The following is a 21,660-nucleotide window of genomic DNA, read 5'->3' as shown; positions in this document are numbered from 1 at the left end:
CTATTCTCATTCTGGCTCTTACTGTCCCTAGACTGGGAGCCTGCTATGTCATGGTCCTGTTTTATCCCACAGATCTGCTCATGCTTCAGTTAACGTGATTTTGGTAAACGAGTATTATATTCCTGACCTGTTTTCCCAGGTTCTTTCATTAACATATCACAGATGATTGCCTGTGTGGGACAGCAGGCCATCAGTGGCTCTCGAGTGCCAGATGGCTTTGAAAACAGGTCCTTGCCTCACTTTGAAAAGCACTCAAAGGTAAGTGTAGTGGCTCAGGCAGAACTTTGAAGGGCAACTGATGGCACAGGAGAGGAACGGAAGCATGTGCCACCAGCCGAGGAGCCCCTAGAGGAGGGGTTGTGAGGCCAGGGCTGCTCGGGTCTACCCTCTTCATCCCCAACGGAGTCATGTAGGAGCCTTGTAAGACTCGAAGCTATAAAACTGGAAGGTCGACACCCTCTCCTGTTTTCTCTCCAAAGAGGATTTCAGGGCCCTATCGAGCTTACATTCAGTAGTCAGAATATAAAGTTGCCTCATGCATGATCAATCTGTATGCTTATTCGGGGGGCACTGACATCAAAGTATGGTGATTTTAAAATAGTGATGATAGGAACCACACCAAAACAGCCGGCAAATTCCAGATTCTCCTCTTGAGTTCTCAAACTCAGTTTTTTGGTTTATTAATTTTGAGAGAGAGCGAGCCCATGCTTGTGCATGTGAGCAGAGGGAGAGCGGCAGGAGAAAGAGAATCTTAAGCAGGCTCTACCCCCAGCACAGAGCCTGACACAGGGCTCGATCTCACACATGAGATCATGACCTGAGCCAAAATTAAGAGGCAGATACTAACTGACTGAGCCACCCAGGTGCCCCTTAAGCTCAGACCTCTTGGTTTCATTGGCTTTGTGGTTTGAGCGCTGATATAAGCAGAGATAGACAAATCTGTGCTGGGCTTTTTCTGGAACTCGGGCAGACAACTATTAAATCTAGTTGAGGAACTTAGAGTAGATTTGGTTACTCAGATTCTGTATTTGGAGTCAGCTCTTACTCCCATTAAAGCACAGATGCCCCAGCTGTTCCTGTCCCATGGGACTGCAGGGTTTCTGTCCAGCCCCTCCTGAGGAGACAGGACTGCTGTCCTAAGAGTGTATAGGTACTATCTGTATCCAAACAGCCCCAGGAACATTTTAGGGTCTCTGCCCAAGATCAGAATTCACTAGAAGTTAGACAGCCAAGTGGTCATTGGAATGGTGCCTGTTGTGCATGTCAAGCTCAGAGTTCTAAGGGAGACTGACGGGTTTGGAGGAGAGGCTGGGGGCGTCCCAACTTTACTTGGTCCACTTGCCTGCCACTGGCACCAGCACCAGCCCTGACTGGGCCCTCACCCTTGCTTGTCTCTGGAAAGGATAGTTTATGCCAAGTTATTCCTCCTTTAGGAAAGCGCTTATAAGAGTGCACTGACTGGGTATTTATAGTCTAAAGGTGGGGCATTTTGTGATTTGAATGGGTTTTAAAGTTGTGGACCTTGAAGGTTTTTTTGTCTGATTCTTTTTCTCTCCCCCCCCACATCCCCCCCACCCCCCACTGCCTCTCTTTAGCTCCCAGCTGCCAAAGGCTTTGTGGCTAATAGCTTTTATTCCGGTTTGACTCCAACTGAGTTTTTCTTCCACACAATGGCTGGCCGGGAAGGTCTCGTTGACACAGCCGTAAAGACCGCTGAAACAGGGTACATGCAGGTAATTCAAAGAAATGTAGGCCATTTGCGGCCGAGCAGTACAGGGTTCTAAGGATTTTGACTGCTGAGTGTTTACATATTTTGTACATGAGCTGTAATTTATCGAGTCCTAGAATTAAAAAAGAAAACTTGAGAAATTCAGGTGCCATAGAAATAAATAGCCTAACAAGGTAATGTGTTCCCTTCATCCGTGTACCTCGAGGGAACTAGATCAGGCCAGAACCACACACACCAAAGCTCTGCAGAGAACGTATTGGAAGTGCATCTGGGGACACAGCATTGAGCCGCACTGGGCACTGGGCCTCTGCGTCCTAAGAGGTACTACCATCCCCATCTTCATCCCCCATGAAGGTAGTACCTCCCGATCACTGAGAGGACTCTGCCTATCACACGGCAACTGTGTGTGTGACCATTATTAGCATCATTTTAACTGATGCCGAGAACTGACTCCAGTGCCAGCAGAGGCCTTGGCCACTTGGAGGGACGGCTCTTTCTCCATTATTCGCACAGCTCCAGGGTAATAGGCTTAGGAGGCCAGAATGAAACTAGAGGGTTTTGCAGTGCCTGCGCTTCTCCAGCCGCGGTGAAAAATACCCTGGATGGCAGAGGAGAGAGAACACATCCCGGCCTTGTTCTTCCACAAGACCACAAGCAGAGGATTTCTTTTCATTCTCTAATTATCATTTTCTATTCTGTCCTCTATGATCTGTGTTTGCTTTTACATTTTTTTTCAATATTTTTGTTTCCTCATAACACCAGATGAAGTTAAATTTCCCAGTTGTGGGCCATGCCCTCACTGTGGCTTTGTGTCCCCTCTCTCCCCGCTGTGGACCCCAGTTTGAGAAGCACAGCCCTTTGCAGGCTGGGAGAGCAGGACTGATAAAGCAGGGATGTGGCTGAGGGAGCCAGAGCAAACAAGGCTGAGGGGGGGATCAGACTCGAGTCAGTAGGCACCTGTGTCCAGATGCTCTCCTGCATGTGCGTATCCTCATCGATCTACTTCCCTTCTCATTATCTTTGGGTGGGAAATTGCCCTTCAGTTTTGGAGTGTGCTGCTTTTGTCAGAAACCCAACAGACTGTGAAATGCTTTTCACCACTCTTGCCACAATGTCTTTTGACTTTATTTTCTGACTTTACCTTTTTGAAGTAGAAAGTATGACTTCCCAGAGCACTGTGTTAACCTAGAACAAATTTATTCTGGCATGAGGGATTTTTGTTTTGAAGTTGCCTGGAGGAAGATTTCGCTCTCTTTAATTCACTGAGCCACCATCCCGTTGCTAGCTGGAGTGCTCCGCTGGTGGAAGGTTCTCCCTAAGCAGATTTGAGAAATGGCTGCTGCCCGCTGGTTCAAACACAATGCTGTCCCTGTTCTCTCTTCTTCCCCCTGTGTCCCAGAAGAGGGCCTGCACCTGATCCTCTGTAATTCATATTAAAGTCCGCAGGGGTCCTGGATTAAGTTGTGTTTAGAAATGCAAAGCTGTTGCATTAATTTATACTTTAGGGAGAAAGAGAGGGAAGGCAAAACAGCCTAGGAAAACAGCTAGTGTTTGCAGAGTCCTTTGGGGGCGATGGGGCTTAAATTGCATGTACTCAAGAGTACACTAGGGTGCGTGAGGTTGGAGCATATTCTAAATCCCCTTGCACAGGCTGTTGGGCCACTTTGAGCTTGTTGTTCTGAGTGTCGGACACTTATTTAAAAATTTTTCCTTTTTTTTTTTCTTTTTTTTAAGATCTTATTTATTTATTTGACAGAAAGATCACAATTAGGTAGAGAAGCGGGCAGAGTGGGGAGGCAGGCTCCCCGCTGAACAGAGAGCCCAATGCAGGGCTCAATCCCAGGACCCTGAGATCATGACTTGAGCCGAAGGCAGAGGCTTAACCCACTGAGCCACCCAGGCACCCCTAAAAGATTTGTGATAAAATGGTTTAACTGATAAAAGTACTGGTAACCTTGAAACTTAGTGTGCAGATCCCATCCTCTGTACATGTGACTGGTCTTTTGAAAGCAACTGAGAGTTTGTTTCCTCTCTTTCTTTTCCTTCAGAGAAGGCTTGTCAAGTCCCTTGAAGATCTTTGCTCACAGTATGATCTGACTGTCCGAAGCTCTACGGGTGACATTATCCAGTTCATTTACGGGGGAGATGGCTTGGATCCTGCAGCTATGGAGGGAAAAGATGAACCGTTAGAGTTCAAAAGAGTTCTGGACAACATCAAAGTAAGATTTAGCATTATATCTGGGGTTAGAATGTTTCTGAGGATGTGTTCTTAGAATGCAGGTGTCCTCTGGAGTTTCACACACAGTTAATGCCTCAGTTACTTCTACCCAGCTGCCGGGTTAGTATTTTTCTTCTTGTGTGCTCTGCTTAATTTTCCCAAATATTAAGGGAAAATATTTTTTCAGTTTCAAAGCCTAGCACTGGTAGTGATTAAATGCACAGAAGAGGGCTTTGGGTTTCTCTCTGTCTAGTGCAGCGTGTCACACTCCAGTGTTAAAAGCCGTGGGTGTTGAGAAGAAAGTTTACTTTAAATTTTTACTAAAACATATTTTAACTGGGGGTATAATTTAGAATAACCTTTTCAGAAGGTAGTTTGACAATAGTGATCTGAATTTAAATGTGGGTATCTTTTGACCCGGTAGTTCCACTTATAGAAATCTGCCTTACGGAAATGATCTAAATGTGCTAAGAGTGTTTTTCCAACATCATTTATAGTAAAGGCAACCATCAGTAAAGTATAGATCAGATATGTAGTGATTTGCCCATATATTAGGGTTATATGCAGCCATTAAAACTTTGGGGAAATCCCACAAGCTTAGGGATGGGATTTTTCACTTCTGAAATGTTTGGGTTTTTTTAAAACAACAATATATATTTTTAATACAAATCTGGGATGGGGTGAAGATTGAGGAGTAACGGATGCCCTATTCCCACTATTCCCTAAGTCTTTGTGTGGGGTGGAGTGGGGTTATCCTCTTTTCACCTTCACACTAAAGGTAGGATGTAAAATACGTTTTGAAAGAAAAAAAAAATCATAGGTTGGTAAAAGTTCGCACTAAGAATAGTCATTTTGTCTCTTATAAATTCGTTCACTTAATACTGCCCCCCTCCCTTGGTCACCCCCATACACATCACACTATCTCCTTTCGATACTCGAGGCAGTCTTCCCGTGTCAGAGTGAGCCTGCGCTAAGTAAAAATGAGCTGGTCCTGACCACTGAATCAATCATGAAGAAAACTGAGTTTCTCTGCTGCCAGGACAGCTTTCTGCAGGTGAGTTCTACTCCCGGGGGGTAGCGGCGGCGGAGCAGCTTGGCCATCACCAAGAGATGGTTGGCACAGGCTGGGGAGGAGGACATTAAGAGTATTTCTTTGTTAAAAATGTCAGGATTGGGGTGCCTGCATGACTCAATCAATTAACCGTCTGCCTTTGTCTCAGGTCATGATCCCAGGGTCCTGGGATCGAGCCCCACATTAGGCACCCTGCTCAACAGGAAGCCTGCTTCTCCCTCTCCCTCTGCCTGCTGCTCTGCCTGCTCGTGCTCCCTATCTCTCTGTCAAATAAATATTTTATTAAAAAAAAAAAAAAATTCAGGATTGGCCCAGGCAAAATTTCACCAGCCAACATATAAAGAATTTATGTCATGACCTTAGTGTATGTTTCTCACCTGAGTGTCTCCCTGCTAGAAAAATACTCCTTTAGAGAGCTGATTTTTTTTTAACCTTGTCCCTATCAACCCCTTTATCTACTTCCCCATCTTGAGGGACCAGCTCTTTCCACAGTCGTTGTGAATCCCTAGTGATTTTTTCCTAGTGGTGTGTTTACTTTTTCTTCTTCAAAGATTTAATTTGTGGGGCGCCTGGGTGGCTCAGTGGGTTAAAGCCTCTGCCTTCACCTCAGGTCATGATCCCGGGGTCCTGGGATCGAGCCCCGCATCAGGCTCTCTGCTTGGCGGAGCCTGCTTCCCTTCCTCTCTCTCTGCCTGCCTCTCTGCCTACTTGTGATCTCTGTCTGTCGAATAAATAAATTAAAAAAAAAAAAAGATTTAATTTTGTAAGTAATCTCCACACCAACGCAGGCCTGGAACCCAGAGTCACCTGCTCTACCCACTGAGCTGACCAAGCGCCCCTAGTGGTGATGTTTTAAATTGCTCTTCCTGTTACCATAGTGTGGATCCGAAGTTTATTGAGTTAGCCAGCCTCCTTCTTCCAGGGAACTGTTACCGTGATAGCCTCTTAATGTTTTTTGTTTGTTTGTTTGTTTGAAGATTATTTATTTATTTATTTATTTAACATGGAGAGAGAGATCACAAGTGGGCAGAGAGAGAGGAGGGAAGCTGGCCCCCTGCTGAGCAGAGCCTGGTGCAGAGCTCGATCTCAGGACCCTGAGATCATGACCTGAACCGAAGGCAGAGGCTTAAGCCACTGAGCCACCCAGACGCCCGTCTCTTACGGTGTTTTAGTTTGTTGGTTTTTTATTTTTTTAATTTCACTGACCTGCTCAGGCAGCTCCTTCCTATTTATAATCATGGTTACAATCAAAAGCAAAGGGATACAAAAACCAGTAAATGGTTGCCTTTGTGTACCGACTGGTGACTCAAATGCAGCACAGGATTGTCTGGAATCTGTCCCTTTCAATATGTCAGAAATGACAGCAGTAAAGCGAAACTTAAATGTTTTAGTTAAGGAAGCTCTTGATTCTTTTTATATATTGACCCTTTTATATGTTAAGGTGGGAAAAAGAGACTTCCAGATTTTAGTAAGTTTAAAATCCAGAGTATGGCTGGGCTGAGTGCCTTTTGTTTTGTCTTCTTAACTTTTTTTTTTTAAGATTTTATTTATTTATTTGACACACAGAGAAAGATCACAAGTAGGCAGAGAGGCAGGCGTGGGAGGCGGGGAAGCAGGCTCCTTGCTGAGCAGAGCCTGACATGGGGCTCGATCCCAGGACCCTGAGATTATGAACTGAGCTGAAGGCAGGGGCTTAACCCACTGAGCCACCCAGGCGCCCTTACTCTTCTTTTTTAACACATTAGAATTGTGATTTTGTTTTTATATATGATTATATTCACTTACTTACTTTTTTGTTTATCCTCAAAGACCTTAACTGAGACAGGCTATGAGAAATATAACGAGGTACTGCACTGAGCATGCTGGGAATGCTGAGCATTAGGGGTGAAGTCTGCAGCAGTGCGGCTGTCAGCCAGCCCCAGACTCGACAGGCTTCTGCCCCACTTCTGGCACACATGGCTTCCCTGTTCATCACTCTGGCTCCCTTCTTGCCTTTGACAGGGTTTAACGGGTGCCCGCCCCCAACCCGCAGTGTATGCTTCCTCAGTGAGCACTCCTTCTAGCCCTCAATACGTTCACACGCCTCAAAGATGACTAAATGTGTCTATACCCTCTAGGGGCTCACCACCTAATGAACTCAGGTCCAGAATCATGGGCCAGAACAGATGTGTCTGACCCCCTCATGTGTTCTCCAGCCCCAGCCTGTGCCGGAGCTGAAGCCGGCCAGAGGCCACTGCCTGTGCTCGCAGATGTGCTGTGTTGTGAGTGTTAGAAAGTAACTGCTGGTTATCCGTGTGATTAATTGCCTGCCAGTTGCCATGTTGTGAGTCCCTTTTAGTATGCATGGGTTGATTCAGCTGAACTCTTAGTAGCTTATTTCAGTTTTCATTTCTACAAAGTGAGGTTTTTTTTTTGTGTTTTTTTGTTTTGTTTTGTTTTTTTAAACCTAACTTTGAGAAAATTTGCCCTAACTTTTGTGTAAGGAAAATTGTTCCTTTCAGCAAAGCCACTGGAAGCATGTCCATTTGGGTGGTAGCTGAAAGACCTCCTTTCCAGTTCCCCTAAGCTAAGGAATGGTTTTTGGTGCGTGTTCTTTTACTCGTGTGTGCAGAGTTCCTCAGATGAAAATGCCCTGGTCTGCTCGGCCTTCGGCTCCTGCTGTAGTTTCGCTGGGCCAGCAGTGGGGCAGCCTTGACCAGCTGCCAATCAGCAGCTTGCCCTAAAGAACACAGCCACAGCTAGATGCGTAGGCTGGGGGAGGAAATCACCAATGTCAGAGAGGCTCGGCACTGAATGACGCAGAGGGAAGATGAGGCAGCAGCAGCTAAGAGTGCCTGTGTTGAGCAGAGCCGTGCAGGAATGATTGTCCCACTGCCCCCTGCAGTCTAGACCTCCCCCTCTGGTTTGCAGTCACGGACTACCTGAAAGTGTGGTCTCCATCTCACAACCAGTAAGTAAACCCGGAGAGCTTTTTTTTAAGGAGAGTTTCTTAAAAACTTTTAAGATCTTGTAAATTAATAAAAGTCCTTTCCTGTGTGGAATGACAGTGGAAAGGCACAATACCCTTCACATACTCCACACTTTCTCAAGGAGAAGGAAGAGAGTTGGCCCATAAGCGCAGTCATCACAAGAAAGCTACGTTCATGAGCAAGGGATAGAATATGATGGACCTCAAGCAGCCCTTTGGTTAGCTGAGCTCCAAGGAAACAGAAATTGCCAGTGGGCAAGGAGGACATTGCCGAACCCCCCGCCCCAAGAGCATAGTTCAGAGAAAGCATCTGACTTCAGGGAGAGGCCTGCCACCTTGGCCAAGCCTGTGACCTCCCTGAGCCCATCAGCGCCCTCCGCTCTAGAGTGATGGGGTTGGTGCAGTGCCGCCTCACGGGGAGGCCTCACCTCGCCAGGCAGCAGCTGGCTGGGAACCGCCTATGAGCCTTGGACCGTTTCTATATTAAAAGTTAAGGCTACTTAAAATACATTAAGAATTAGGGTTTTTGCTTTCAGGAAGCATAGTAACTAGGATTTGCTAGGTGGTCTATGGGAGGCTAAGGAGACTTATCATTGCAAGGTTAAGGTAGAACTGGGTTCTGGTAAGTTTTAAGCTCTGTGTGAATACCCATAGGGTTTTATTTTTCCAAGAGTAGGCTGCTGGTTCCATCTGCTTTAAAATATTTATTTCACACAAAACAGGTATTTTCAGCTATGTGATATAGATGGAGTTAGACTTTGGGTAGGGGGTTATGTTGGTTTTCTCCTTGTGGTCCCTCAGCCTACCTTGGAATCAAGAAATAGGACTTCCTAAAGCTTTGCAGCCATGACGGTATTCCCTCCACCCTTGGACTGCCTGCGCGTTTGGATCTGCCCTCAGCCAGCCACACAGAGCAGCTGGGTACCTGCACTGACATTCAAGAGTGACCGTTAAGCTCACTGCCACTGTTATGTGTCCAAACTCAATGAGGGAAAATACATTTCCAGGGGGGCTACTGAGGCGAAGTGCAGTCTAGCCACTCTTTCCCATATTCTCAAAAAACACCCCTGGATCAAACTAGAGTGGCTGATGGCCAGCCCCCAGGCCTGTGTCACAGCGGCTTCTGGAAGATTACTGTCACTGCATGGCGTGTGCCGTCCGCTCACCTGGGAAGTAGTCTTAGAGTCAGTCCCATAGTGCTTGACGCATGAGGCCCCGGGAGCAAGGCTTTGATGGGCGTAGCTCTCTAAAGCCCATCACCTCCTCCATAAGTCCTCCTTGAGTGCTGGCTGATCCTGGTTCTAGATCCTGGCTCCAGGAGTGACTGCAGGGCTTGTCTTTGTCAGAGATACACCACAAATTATAAAACAGATAAGTTTTACCCCCTTGAGTGATTACGAGAAAATGTAGGTCTGTGGCTTCTAGCCCTGCCCTGTGCTTCCTCCACATGATGTCCTTGTCACCTTCCTTGCTCCATATAGTCCCCATCTGGGGCCTAGAGTGCTACTCTGCAATGCAGAGGGGACCACAGACACCCTGATGTTTCATTCCCAGCCTGGTTTCCCGGAATCCTTACCAAGTCCTGATTGTTGGGAAGGGCAAGTAAGACTGGGGGTGGGGGTGATGCAGAGGCGAGGGTCAGAGAAAGAAAGAGAAGTAGGGATTCAGGAGTGTCTTCTTTGAAATGAAGGCAAGCCGAAACCATGTGTTTGAAATGTGTATGGCATCTACAAGGCTATGCCTTAGCTGGTGCCTCAGTTGACAGTAACTTCAGAAGAAAGCCTCAAAAATAAGCCTGTTTAGAAACTGCGAGTTTATAAGTTCTAGCCACTCTAAGCTGGGAGGATGGGAGGATGCAGGCAACAGGTATGCCGGGAGAGCAGAGGAGAAGGTGGCCACGTCAGCCTCCCCTGCCGTGGCTCCCACTAGCTGTGCAGGCGGCTGCGTGGAAAGGGCAGAGATGGTGTCATGAACCATCGTGAGGCTGGTGGGCTCATCATCACTCTGCTGAAGTTTGTAAAACAAACCGCCATCCAAATCCCCACAAATGCACAACCGATGTTTGCTGTGTAATCTTTCAGGAAATAAAAAATTTCGTCAAGGGCGTTTCCGAGAAGATCAAGAAGACCAGAGATAAATATGGCATCAACGACAATGGCACCACAGAGGTAGCGCTCGGCTTCCCCAATGGCTCTGGTGCCCTCATGGGCTCGGGTCCCACAGCCTGACCCCTCACTTGGTTTCTGTCCCTCCAGCCCCGTGTGTTGTACCAGTTGGACCGGATCACTCCCACCCAAATTGAAAAGTTCCTGGAGACCTGTAGGGACAAGTACATGAGGTACAGATGCTAATTTGCCTAGCCTGTGGGGCAGGCGTATGAGGCTCCTGTCCTTCCTGTTGCCCGCTCCATTTCCAGTGCCAGCATGCGAGCAGGTTCCATCACCTCTTCTTAGGGGCTCCAGTGGGGAGGCAGGCTGGATGTTCTAAGATGCGAAAATAATTGCAAAGGCATTTCTGAGTGTCTACCCCATGGAGTCACTCCCAGTATGCTTTGTGGGTGCCAGCTACACTGTCTACCGTTGGCACCGTTTGTTAGCAGAGCTCTTGGATCTTCTCCAGGCCATCAGTGTTTCGGCCCAGTCACTGCAAGCGGACCACAAGTAGCCACACAGCGTTCACTTCCATTATCGGGCCCCTTGGACTGTGGCACCCCCACCCGACCCCCCTGTCTACACCTCTGGCTGATCCATGCCAGGTTCTTCCCATCAAAGCACGGCCTGGCTCATAGCATACTCCCTCCTGACCCAGACAACACCTGCATTTTTTTCTGTTGAAAAGGGATAATCAGAAGCCTCTTCCCAACAGTTTTACTGGACTCTTCTTCCATACCCTTACCTTCTAGGGCGCAGATGGAGCCAGGTTCTGCGGTGGGCGCACTGTGTGCCCAGAGCATTGGCGAGCCAGGCACCCAGATGACCCTGAAGACTTTCCACTTTGCGGGTGTGGCCTCCATGAACATTACCCTGGGTGTGCCCCGGATCAAAGAGATCATCAATGCTTCCAAGGCTATCAGGTGCTTCCCTCCACCTCCCTTCTGTTCTCCTGCTGCCTGTCGTGTGCTTCTCTAACTACGGCTGGTAGTCTAGTAGGCGGTATTGTCAGCTCTGGTGGCATGCTTGCCTTCATCAGATCCGGATTGTTTAAAAGCCCCATTGAGAAAAAGATAAGTGGAAACTGGGTATAGTCACAAGTGAGGCAGTCATTCTTTGTGGCTACAAGTCACATGAAAGAAAGAAACATAAAAAAAAAAATGACTGGAAAGACTGTATCAATATGTCTGTGTCAATTTAAATTTCAGATGTTATTCCCAGCCTAAGCTTGACTGGTGAGTCTGTCACTTGAGCTGTGGCCACAGTCTGTGACTCCCTAGTGATTTCGTGGTAGGATTTATAGGTCATCTGAGACCAGAAAAGATAGAACTACGTTACAGTGCATTCTGTGACCTCATGATGATTCACCTGTGATCTGAATCCTCCAGAGTGATGACAGATAGCATCCAATGAGGGAACACGGCACTGCGTTCTAGAGCAGCACTGGTGGGCATCCAGGGTGGCAGGAGCTCTACTGCCACTCCGACTGCTTTGGTCTCCCAGGAGTGCATGGCCAGGGGACACCAGCCAGGACAGGGAGGGCAGAAGCTGGGAGTGAGTGATTGGCAGGTGTCAACCTGGAGAGAGGGTGATGTGGATGGGACAGAGGGGTGGCGGAAGCTCTGATACACGAGCATTAAGTGTCAGTACAGAATTGAAATAACTACCTGCTGGGACCAGAGAGGAAGAGGTCGGTTCACTTGGTCAGGAAGAATGTTCCGAAAATCGTCTCATTCACTGCTGGAGTCGGTTGCACGTGAATTCTAAACAGAGAAAGTCTGGATAAGAATGTGAAGCCTCCAGTGAGTGCTTCAGAAATCGCAGCTGGTTTTAGTACTAGGATTCCTATAGTGCCTCGGCCTCCCCGTGGGCTCCTTCCTGGGCTGTAACCACTGCCCCTGCCTTCTCTCAGTACCCCGATCATCACGGCACAGCTGGATAAGGACGACGACGCAGACTACGCTCGCCTCGTGAAGGGCAGAATCGAGAAAACCCTCTTGGGAGAGGTAAGAAATCCGTCTTGGTGACAAGAGCACTTGGAGCAGCAGTGTGGCAAGCACGCACATGTAAACTCTCGTTGTGGTGGGCCTTCTAGTCAGTGGGGCCGTGCTGTCCTGGGTCCCTCAAAATGAGCAGCATGTGCTCTTTGAAAGGGGGAGAGTGACTGTGTAATGTTCTGATCTTCTGACACGACAGATTTCAGAGTATATTGAAGAAGTGTTTCTTCCGGATGATTGTTTTATCCTCGTCAAGCTCTCCCTGGAACGGATCAGACTTCTGAGACTAGAAGTGAGTCACCTCATTAAATGTGGGTAGGAGGTCATCCTCTGTGAGTCCCAGGATGGGCGCTGATCGCCGAGCAGGAGCTAAGCCAGGCGTGAGAAGCATCGAGGAGTCGAGGCTTTGTTGGGTTTCTGTTTTGTAAGAGTTCTATCGTACCTTCCCATTCTCTCTCTCTCTGAACCTGACCCTGATACACACATTCCCACCTAAAGACACACAGGAATTTTGTGAGGCCATGATAGCCGTTTGCTGTGACACAGTATTAGAGGGTCTGGCAGGAATATCTTACTCATGTGTGGGCCCCAGCATGGCACCTGGCTGGCTCTGCCAGTGTTTTTGGCTGGATGGACTAGTCTGGCTTAGTATTACTGGTGTTCACGGTTAGGTAAAGATCAAGAGATTGTCAGCCTTTCTCACAGAGGAGCTGAGGCAGGGATGCAAACTGAGTAACTTCCTGGCACTTTCCTCTTCCTCTCAGGGAGTTAGCACCCATCCTGGCCACATTATGTCTCAGCCCATTCTCTCAAGTATCAAGTTCGTGTTGCGCAGAGACTGTGATTCCAGAATTGAGCAGTCAGGTCTCCAGGCTGGGGACTTCTCTGGCCTACCTCTGGCCACGTGCCTTGTGACTCTTGAACCAGGGCTGAGTTAAATCCAGGCATGTGACCCATGAGCAGTTGTGGTGAGGTCTGGTGAAGGGGAGGCTTCACTAACACAAATTGTCCTGCTCTCCAGCCCCCTGCCTCCTGGAACCACCTCAGAGCCTGTGTGTGTTACTGTGAATGCAACATGCATTTTCAGTGGGGGCAAAAGTTGGTTTAGGGTGAGGGGAGGTTGTGAAGAAAGTCTCCTCTGTTTATAAGTAAAGTAGATATACTTATGCAGTACATAAGCAAATATACAATATGTTGCATGTTAGGATTTTATGGTGAGGAATATGAGTAAGGGAAAAAATGAGGCTTGTCAGGGGGCAGTGATGAAAAAAGGCCAAGAAACACTGGAATCAAAGCCTCCAACCCTGTCAGTAATATCCTGGGTGGGCGGCCCGTGTCTGGTCACCTTGCAGGTGAACGCTGAGACCGTGCGCTATTCCATCTGCATGTCCAAGCTCCGCGTGAAGCCTGGTGACGTGGCTGTTCATGGCGAGGCTGTGGTGTGTGTCACCCCTAGAGAGAACAGCAAGAGCTCCATGTACTATGTGCTGCAGTTCCTGAAAGAGGATCTCCCCAAGGTGAGACAGAAGTTCCCTCTTGGAGGCCCCACCCAGCCTAATGCCTGGACATTTGTAGGTGGAGAGACTGTGTTTACTTGTGGCCCAAATACCCAGGTGTCAGGAAACCTGAGGACTGTGTCACTACAGAGACTGAGAGGGGCGCCCATTTCTTCTTTCTTGCCACATCCCCCTGTAGTCAGGTTTTTCCCATCTTTGCCCAGCCACACAAACTCTACATGTTAGATTCCTGTGTGTTCTGTGGTAAAACTGATGTAGACTAAGGCACGGCCGCCTGAACTTGTGCTTCCTCCCTAAGCCCTAACAGCACACGGGTACTTTCAGGTTTGTTATGTTCCTGATAAACCCCACTGAGAAATAGGGCTGGTCAAGGTGACAACCCAGGCATGACGTTCCCAGTTCTCACAGCCATGTGATTTCAGAGGCTACCAGGATGGGGGGAGGGAGGCGGCCGTGGGCCCCGCTGGGCCTTGAGCCTTCTGTGTCTCTGAGTCCAGGTGGTGGTGCAGGGCATCCCAGAGGTTTCCAGAGCTGTCATCCACATCGACGAGCAGAGCGGAAAGGAGAAGTACAAGCTCCTGGTGGAGGGTGATAACCTGCGGGCAGTCATGGCTACCCACGGTGTGAAGGGCACCCGCACCACCTCCAATAACACCTATGAGGTACCATTCATGCCCTGAGTCACCTCAGGGTTGTCCCAGCACACTGGCGTGACAAATGCTACTGTTTTCTCTGGGTCTGCACGAAAGATTGCCCAGCAGCCTGTTTCCGGCAGAGGGCCTAGAGTGTGCTGGGAATCCGCTGAGCAGAGGAAGATGTGGGGAGGACTTGGGCCGGCGTGTCAGAAGAGGCTGCTTGCACTCAGCCTGGCTCTCTGTAGGTGGAGAAAACGCTGGGCATCGAAGCTGCCCGGACCACGATCATCAACGAAATCCAGTACACGATGGTCAACCACGGCATGAGCATCGACAGGAGGCATGTGATGCTGCTCTCCGACCTGATGACCTATAAGGTTCGTGGGTAGGTGTGGCACGCCAGCCGGCTCACAGCTGCCTAGAGAACACGCGGCTGTGATGACCGCCGCAGAAAGAAAACAGGATGTCCCCATTGCTCAAAGACCAAAGCATGGGGTTGGGCTGGGTGTTCTGGTGAAACTCTGGTACGAAACTTACAGCCTTGTGACAGGAGGTGAGGCATTACTACTTTTGTCCTGATTAGAAATGTTATCCTAGAGCAAAACCAGCCACTGCCAAAAGCCCAGGGATTTCCATGGCAAACCAAGGTGTTTATTTCCTATTGAACCCATTCCTCACATTTCTGTAGCCATTTCCAGGTAAAGGATAACTTAACATGATCTGAAGGGGAGGGTGGGTGGGAAATGAGGTTGGTCGTTTTCTTTCTCTTTTTCTACAAAACGTATCCATTCCCCATAGTAGTACGCATGCCCCATAGCAGTGCCATAAGGTTTTCATGGTGCCTCCCCATAGGAACCTGTCCCTGATGACAGAGCAGATAGAGAAATGACCTGTTTCCTCCTCCCTGTAGTAAAGGCTGTCACTTTTAAGTCTTGCCTCCTGGTCTTATTCTCTCTGCACATATTGTGTTATGTACTTGCAGTGAATAGTGGGCTTATCGGTTTTATCCTATTTCATGTAACTTTTTGCCTATTTTCCATGTCACATAGTTTTTATACATATACTTTTTGTTTTTAAGATTTTATTTATTAATTTGAGAGAGCACAAGCACTGAGCGAGGCAGAAGGAGAGGGAGATGCAGACTCCCCACTGAACGGGGAGCCCGATGTGGGGCTTCATCCCAGGAACTGGATGGAGATCGTGACCTGAGCTAAAGGCAGACACCCAGGGGCGCCTGGGTGGCTCAGTGGGTTAAAGCCTCTGCCTTCGGCTCAGGTTATGATCCCAGGGTCCTGGGATCAAGCCCTGAATCGGGCTCTCTGCTCAGCAGGGAGCCTGCTTCCCTTCCTCTCTCTCTGCCTGCCTACTTGTGATCTCTGTCTGTCAAATAAATAAATAAAATCTTTTTAAAAAAAAAATATTCTTTAAAAATAAATAAGTGAATAATAAAGGCAGATACCCAACCATCTGAGCCACCCAGGGGCCCCATAAGTATACTTTTTTTTTTTTTTTAAGATTTTATTTATTTTTTTGACAGAGAGAGACATAGGGAGAGAGGGAACAGAAGCAGGGGGAGTGGGAGAGGGAGAAGCAGGCTTCCCGCTGAGCAAGGAGCCCAATGTGGTGCTCAGTCCCAGGACCCCGGCATCATGACCTGAGCTAAAGGCAGACACTTAACAACTGAGCCACCCAAGTGCCCCATAAATATACTTTTTTAATGATGGTGCAGCGTTTGCTTGAACGAAAGCACCTAAATTTACTTAACTCTTTCCCTGTTGTGAGGCTTTTAAATTATTTGAGTTTAGAATTCTTTGAGCCATAATAAACATCTTCAGAAGTACTCTCTTCTTTAAAAGTTGGATTTTGAATTCTAGCTCTCAGTTCATGACTACTTGTTCCAACAGCATGTGGTTGAGAGTGTAAGGATCCCTGTCATCAGTGACTGGTAGCCCTCAAGGGGATGCCAGTGGGACAGATTACAGTGAGGGTCCTATCCTGACTCGAGACTGACTTGAACAGCTGCTTCTCCGATTTGGGCTGACTCTGTTGAGGGGAGGCAGAGGGTGTGGTTTGCTGTGGCGTTCTGTAAGTGGTGTGAGTACAACCCTGACTCCTTCTCCCCCAATGCAGGGTGAAGTCCTGGGCATTACGAGGTTTGGCCTGGCCAAGATGAAAGAAAGTGTGCTGATGCTGGCCTCCTTTGAAAAGACAGCTGACCATCTCTTCGATGCTGCCTACTTCGGGCAGAAGGACTCCGTGTGTGGTAGGTTTGGTGTTTCTAAGACTTTCATCAGAGGGCCTTTGTGGTTTATAGCTGAGACTATGGCTGAGGATTCCCAGGAGGTGAGGAAACTGAGTAGGCAGAGCATAAAGTCACAGATCACAGAATTGGAAATGATATCTTTTTTTTTTAATTAATTAATTTATTTATTTATTTTTTTTAAATCAACTTATAATGTATTTTTATCCCCAGGGGTACAGGTCTGTGAATCGCCAGGAAATGATATCTTTTATCTCCACATCCTGGCTGTGGCTCCCTGTATCCCCCCTCATCTGCTAGAAGGCTTCTCTGTCAGTAGAGACAGCTTTTGGGGGCAAAGAAGAAAAGATCAACCCTGGGCACCAGTGAGTGTTCTAGACCTTAGAGATGCGGTGGGCCAGTATGATCCTGCCCCTCCTGTATGGTGCCAGGGCTGACAGGAGGGAGCAGCGTTTAGTGGCCCTGCTGTCGTGACCTCTGGGGAAGGAGAGATGCCAGGCCCAGCACCTTGCATGCACTGAGCACAGCACGTCTATAGGGACAGGTATTAAACCTTTGCACAAGTCGCACAGGGAACTAGCTTACTGGCTGACTAGTCTCGCCCTGCACCGGCCGCCTCCCCACAGCACCCAGCACATCTCTGACGGCGGCCTGGGAGAGAAAGGCCTTGGCAGAGCTGTCACCATCTACCTGCTGCCCGGCTGGCTCTTCCCTGGCTCCTGCACCACATGCCCAAGAAGAGAGTCCGCAGGGGGCTCAGTAGCTAGGCCAAGGTCACATACTCATTGGGCCCAAGCAGGGATTCCCAGCCTGGCTGCCATCCTTATCACCAGAGGTTGGCTTCCTCATGGCCATTTCCTGTCTCGTCTCCCAGTCTTACGTGGATTTGCCAAACAGGTGCTGGCCAGGTGAGGTCTCGGGCAGGGCACATGCCGCTGCTTTGTTCCTAAGATTAATTCTTCTCTTTTCAAAAGGGACACGGGTTGCAGACAGAGGAAAAGAAAAATTACTATATCATTTTTTAAGATAAGTCAGAGGAAAGAAAAAGGGAACAGAGATTGGGGCAGAAGAACAGGTCAAGGCCAAGGCCAAAGTAAGAGTGAGTGTGCTTGACAGTGGAATTTACGGCCAGTGCTGCGACCCTGCCATCGAGGTGCTGGGCCTTGCAGCCCCACACACTGCCACCTTGATGGTGGCCTGGCATGGTCACCCCACCCCGCACTGTGAAATCTTCCCCTTCCTTGCCCTTTACATTGTTGTTAACTCAGAGTCAGCCCTCAGTCCAGTTGGTCTTTAGCTTGGCAGTTTGTCTCTCTGGTCTCCTGATAGCACAAAGCCTGGAATAGAGTAGGCAAGCACTCGCTTGTTAGGGAACTAGATGTCTGAGCCAAAGCTGGAGTGGAGTTCGGAGAAAGAATCTGCTCCATTGCATTCCTCCTGTCCCTGCAGGGGCCTTGCCTTCCAAGTGTCTCCCATTAGGGCTGTGGGTTTCCAAGGCACAGGGGTGCTGGTAAGCTGTTAAGCTTGACACAGCCGTGACCCCTGAGCATAGGGAACAAGTTTCTCCTGCTGTTTCCACAGGCATTTGTCCTTATCGTCAGCCTGTTTGCTTTTCTTCTAGGCCCTAAACTGAGGAAACATTGGGTGGCAAAGTCAGGGTTCTGTGAGCATCATTCAATATCCCTCTGTCTGAGTTTAGTGCTCTGGAAGGCCAGCCTACAGAGCAGCTGTGGCCCAGACGGAGAGGAGAGCTGGGAGCCCACCTGTGTGATGAAAAGCCATCTAATGCCTTGTCTGGTTGATTTCAGGAGTGTCTGAATGCATCATCATGGGGATCCCCATGAACATTGGAACTGGTCTCTTCAAACTGCTACACAAGGCCGACAGGGACCCAAGCCCTCCCAGGAGACCCTTGATCTTCGACACAAATGAATTCCACATCCCCCTTGTCACGTAGTTCAGGGAAGAGGAGACCATTCCTGACCTCGGCTCCTTATCCTGTCTGGAAAGGGGTCGAGACTGGCAGCTGACCCAGAGAGGTTGTGCTCTCTGGACAGTCCATGATATCCCCCCAATGCTGTCACGCAGAGAAGGCCTCTACGTCCCCAGGAGCAGCTCACCCAGGACCCTGATCACACCACAGTGCCTGGTTGGGAGAACTGAGGTTTGTCTCTTTGAAACCCTAGCCTCACCAGGAGGCCCCAGCCAGGCATCTTTGCTCATTCTCAGCTCACCCTTCCAACCATCAGCTTTCCAGAGTATCCCACCATGATCCAGAGCCAGCTGTAAGGCCCGAGACCAGGGCCTGTTCTGGTTTTTCTGTTGCTTGGTCATGCTTGAATCTCTCAACATGGCCTACTCATGTAAATATTATCACTATTATTTATTTATTCAGTTTGAAGAGTTTGGAATTGTTATTATTTTGGCTTTACTTTTGAAATTTGAAAGCAAGAGGCTATAGAAACCAAGAAAGCCAGCATTGAAGTATCACCGGAAAAACTGGTTAAGCAGATGGGACTGCCTAGGATTTGTAACTGAGCTAAAACCGTCATGAGGCCTAAGCTGCTCTGAAACATCTTTTACAGAGGCCTCCGGCCACCCCATTGTTTTGTTTTTGTTTTTGTTTTTGTTTTAAAGAATTTATTTATTTATTTGACAGACCGAGATCACAAGTAGGCAGAGAAGCAGGCAGAGAGAAAGGGGGAAGCAGGCTCCCTGCTGATCCCAGGACCCTAGGATCATGACCTGAGCTGAAGGCAGAGGCTCTAACCCATTGAGCCACCCAGGCGCCCCATACCCCATTGTTTTTGTCTACCTCTGACCTCCATGGGTGGACCATGCCTTTGTGACAAGAGTGGGACCCATTCTTCATGGCTGATAGAAGTCTTGCCAGAGTTTGGAGCCCACTGCGGTGAGGACTGTCAGTGTGCGTGGAAGTAATGGGGTGAAGCTGGTCCAGGCCCCTGCATTGCCTGGGCGGTGACCACACCCACTGAGGTATCCGTGCAGGGGCCCTGCCTCCCATAGCCACAGAGCAAGCAGGGCAGGTACAGAGCTATGGGCTAAAACGTGCCTGGGGGCAGAGGTGGGGAAGGTCCTTCTGGGTACAGGCAGGGGTGAAAGGGCCACCCAGACAGGAAGGGAGGAGGCCCAGGTGGTGGTGGAGAGGGACCTAGAGTTGGCGGTGTGCCCCATTTGGCAGTAGCAGGTTCCTAAAAGATTAAATCTAACAACTGAGAGCACGTGTCAGGCCTGGAGGAGCGCTCGCAGGGTATCCCAGGAGGACCCTGCAAGGTTTGTGATGGGGTTCTGTGCAACAGAAGAAAGAAATGTACATAGCTTATCTGAGCAGAAAGGTTTTGCTGCCAGAGACTGTGATGCTTTGTACTGAATTTGCTCCATAAGATTGGGCCAAGGTCACAAGAGAAGTGGTATGGCTGCTGCTCACTACTCCATCTGGAGAATGTTCCGTGAAGCCTGCCCTTCCCTCTCCTATCCAGAGCCAAGTCCCACTGCCCTGGCTCTTCCTTCTTTGCCAGGGGGCCTTGGAAAACCAAGGATGCTTAGTTGGGAGTGAGGTGATGGTGAAAGTAGGACTTTGATCCTACCTTCTGGCTCCATGCACCTGGGAAGCTCTGCTTCTGAAGCAACATTGCTAATTTCTCTCTTCGTATCCAGCCCCTGGAATAAACAGCAGCGCAGACTGAAGAGATGTGAGTTTATTATTGAGGGAGAAGATGGTTTGGCTGATTAAAGAGGTGGATGCAGGGTGGGGAGGGAGTAGGGCATGCACTCACAATTCAAGTTGTAGTACACAGAATCACGCTTTACTTCGGACATCTCTAGCTGATTCCTGAAAGTTCTGAGTTAATGCTGCTAAGGCACTTCATGTAACCATCAACTGTGGGGTCTTTCAGGATGAAAGCTTTCTCTCGCATCCTGATGGGATCCTGAATCCAGAATTCTTTACCTGAACCTTTGGCCCTTCTCTGGTTTAAATTCTGTTAAAATTAGTTTGGCCCTGAGGACATGGCCCTGTATCCATGAGGTTGACTTGGGAAGTTCTCTTAAGGTGAAAAAGTCACTTTTTCATCTTCCACCCTCTCCCATATCCACTCCCCTTATCTCTGAACTGAGCTAGCCTGGTTCCAACACAGATGAAGCCTGTTAACAGACTTACCCAGGGGTGCCATCTGAAACCTCAGCACAGGCCTTGCTTCCCTCATACAACCAGCCAAGAGCCACAGAGTGCCACAGCTGCCTTCCCAAAAACCTGCCTGGGGAGTTAGCCTTGGGTCTGCTCAGATCCAGAACTGCAAGAAGACACATGAGGGCCGTGGGAGGGTGGACTCCCCAAATGGGAGGGAGCACCAGCACCCACCTTCCTCTGTGTGACATGTCTCTGAAGTGGAGAGGGGAGCGGATGTGCGGGGCTGTGAGTAATAGAGACAGCCCCACCAGGCGCTGCCTGCTGCTTGAGCAAGGACTCTGGGTGCCTGGATGAGCGGCGTGTGATGGTGCTACATGTAGGCAGGGGCCTGGGATCAATCAGCATGTGGCACTGCGGAGACAGAAGGCTTACATGAAGCAACGCACCACCCAGTCAGAGACCATGGGTCCTCATCACTGTGGCAGCCCTGCAGGGACCCCTAGCATAGGTGGCGTTGGCTGGTGGGCCCTACTCTGTGCTCCCTGATGGATGTGTGCCCTCGGTGGGTGTGCAGACTCCCCCGATGGAGTGACCTGCTGCCCTGGCATTAGTTTTATGCAAGCCCATGACACCAGATCCAGAGAGCAGTGTCTTCTTGAGAGGAAGCCCCGTAGGAGGTTGGGATTTTACTCTAGGCCTGTTGGGGAAAAAATAAAAATGGATTTAAATGGTCTCATGCATTAACAAATTCATATTTCTGACTAGTGATACTGTCTAATCCTTTGCCTTTTTTACATCTTTTGTACAAAGGGATTCAAATAGCGATGGACTCACTTACAGCCCCCTGCTTTTTCAGCTCTTTGGTTGTGGGTGAGACCTTCTGGAATCTTTCTGTGTCAGTGTTGGAGTCACATTACAGTGCTGTGTTTCTGTTTCAGGGTTTATCCATGGGTATTCACATTGA

General features: G+C 48.8%; 1 protein-coding gene across 1 annotated transcript in view; it reads left to right on the top strand.

Moving 5' to 3' along the window:
- The window catches only part of LOC111144840 (RNA polymerase III subunit A), a 47,846-nt gene extending 28,650 nt beyond the window's left edge, over positions 1 to 19,196 (top strand). The window contains exons 18-31 of the mRNA XM_022499370.1: positions 140 to 258; positions 1,596 to 1,733; positions 3,778 to 3,948; positions 4,888 to 5,001; positions 10,069 to 10,155; positions 10,243 to 10,325; positions 10,890 to 11,060; positions 12,050 to 12,143; positions 12,334 to 12,426; positions 13,487 to 13,651; positions 14,149 to 14,313; positions 14,532 to 14,663; positions 16,417 to 16,549; positions 18,355 to 19,196. Of these exons, the coding sequence (XP_022355078.1) occupies positions 140 to 258; positions 1,596 to 1,733; positions 3,778 to 3,948; positions 4,888 to 5,001; positions 10,069 to 10,155; positions 10,243 to 10,325; positions 10,890 to 11,060; positions 12,050 to 12,143; positions 12,334 to 12,426; positions 13,487 to 13,651; positions 14,149 to 14,313; positions 14,532 to 14,663; positions 16,417 to 16,549; positions 18,355 to 18,503 (1,814 nt within the window). The 3' untranslated portion in view covers positions 18,504 to 19,196. The remainder of the gene's footprint in view (positions 1 to 139; positions 259 to 1,595; positions 1,734 to 3,777; positions 3,949 to 4,887; positions 5,002 to 10,068; positions 10,156 to 10,242; positions 10,326 to 10,889; positions 11,061 to 12,049; positions 12,144 to 12,333; positions 12,427 to 13,486; positions 13,652 to 14,148; positions 14,314 to 14,531; positions 14,664 to 16,416; positions 16,550 to 18,354) is intronic.
- The last annotated feature ends 2,464 nt before the right edge of the window (positions 19,197 to 21,660 follow it).

Source organism: Enhydra lutris, unplaced genomic scaffold (assembly GCF_002288905.1).
Source record: "Enhydra lutris kenyoni isolate GAN:26980312 unplaced genomic scaffold, ASM228890v2 scaffoldscaffold12, whole genome shotgun sequence".
In the NCBI taxonomy this organism is placed as follows: domain Eukaryota; kingdom Metazoa; phylum Chordata; class Mammalia; order Carnivora; family Mustelidae; genus Enhydra; species Enhydra lutris.
This window is presented reverse-complemented; position numbering and strand designations above follow the sequence as displayed.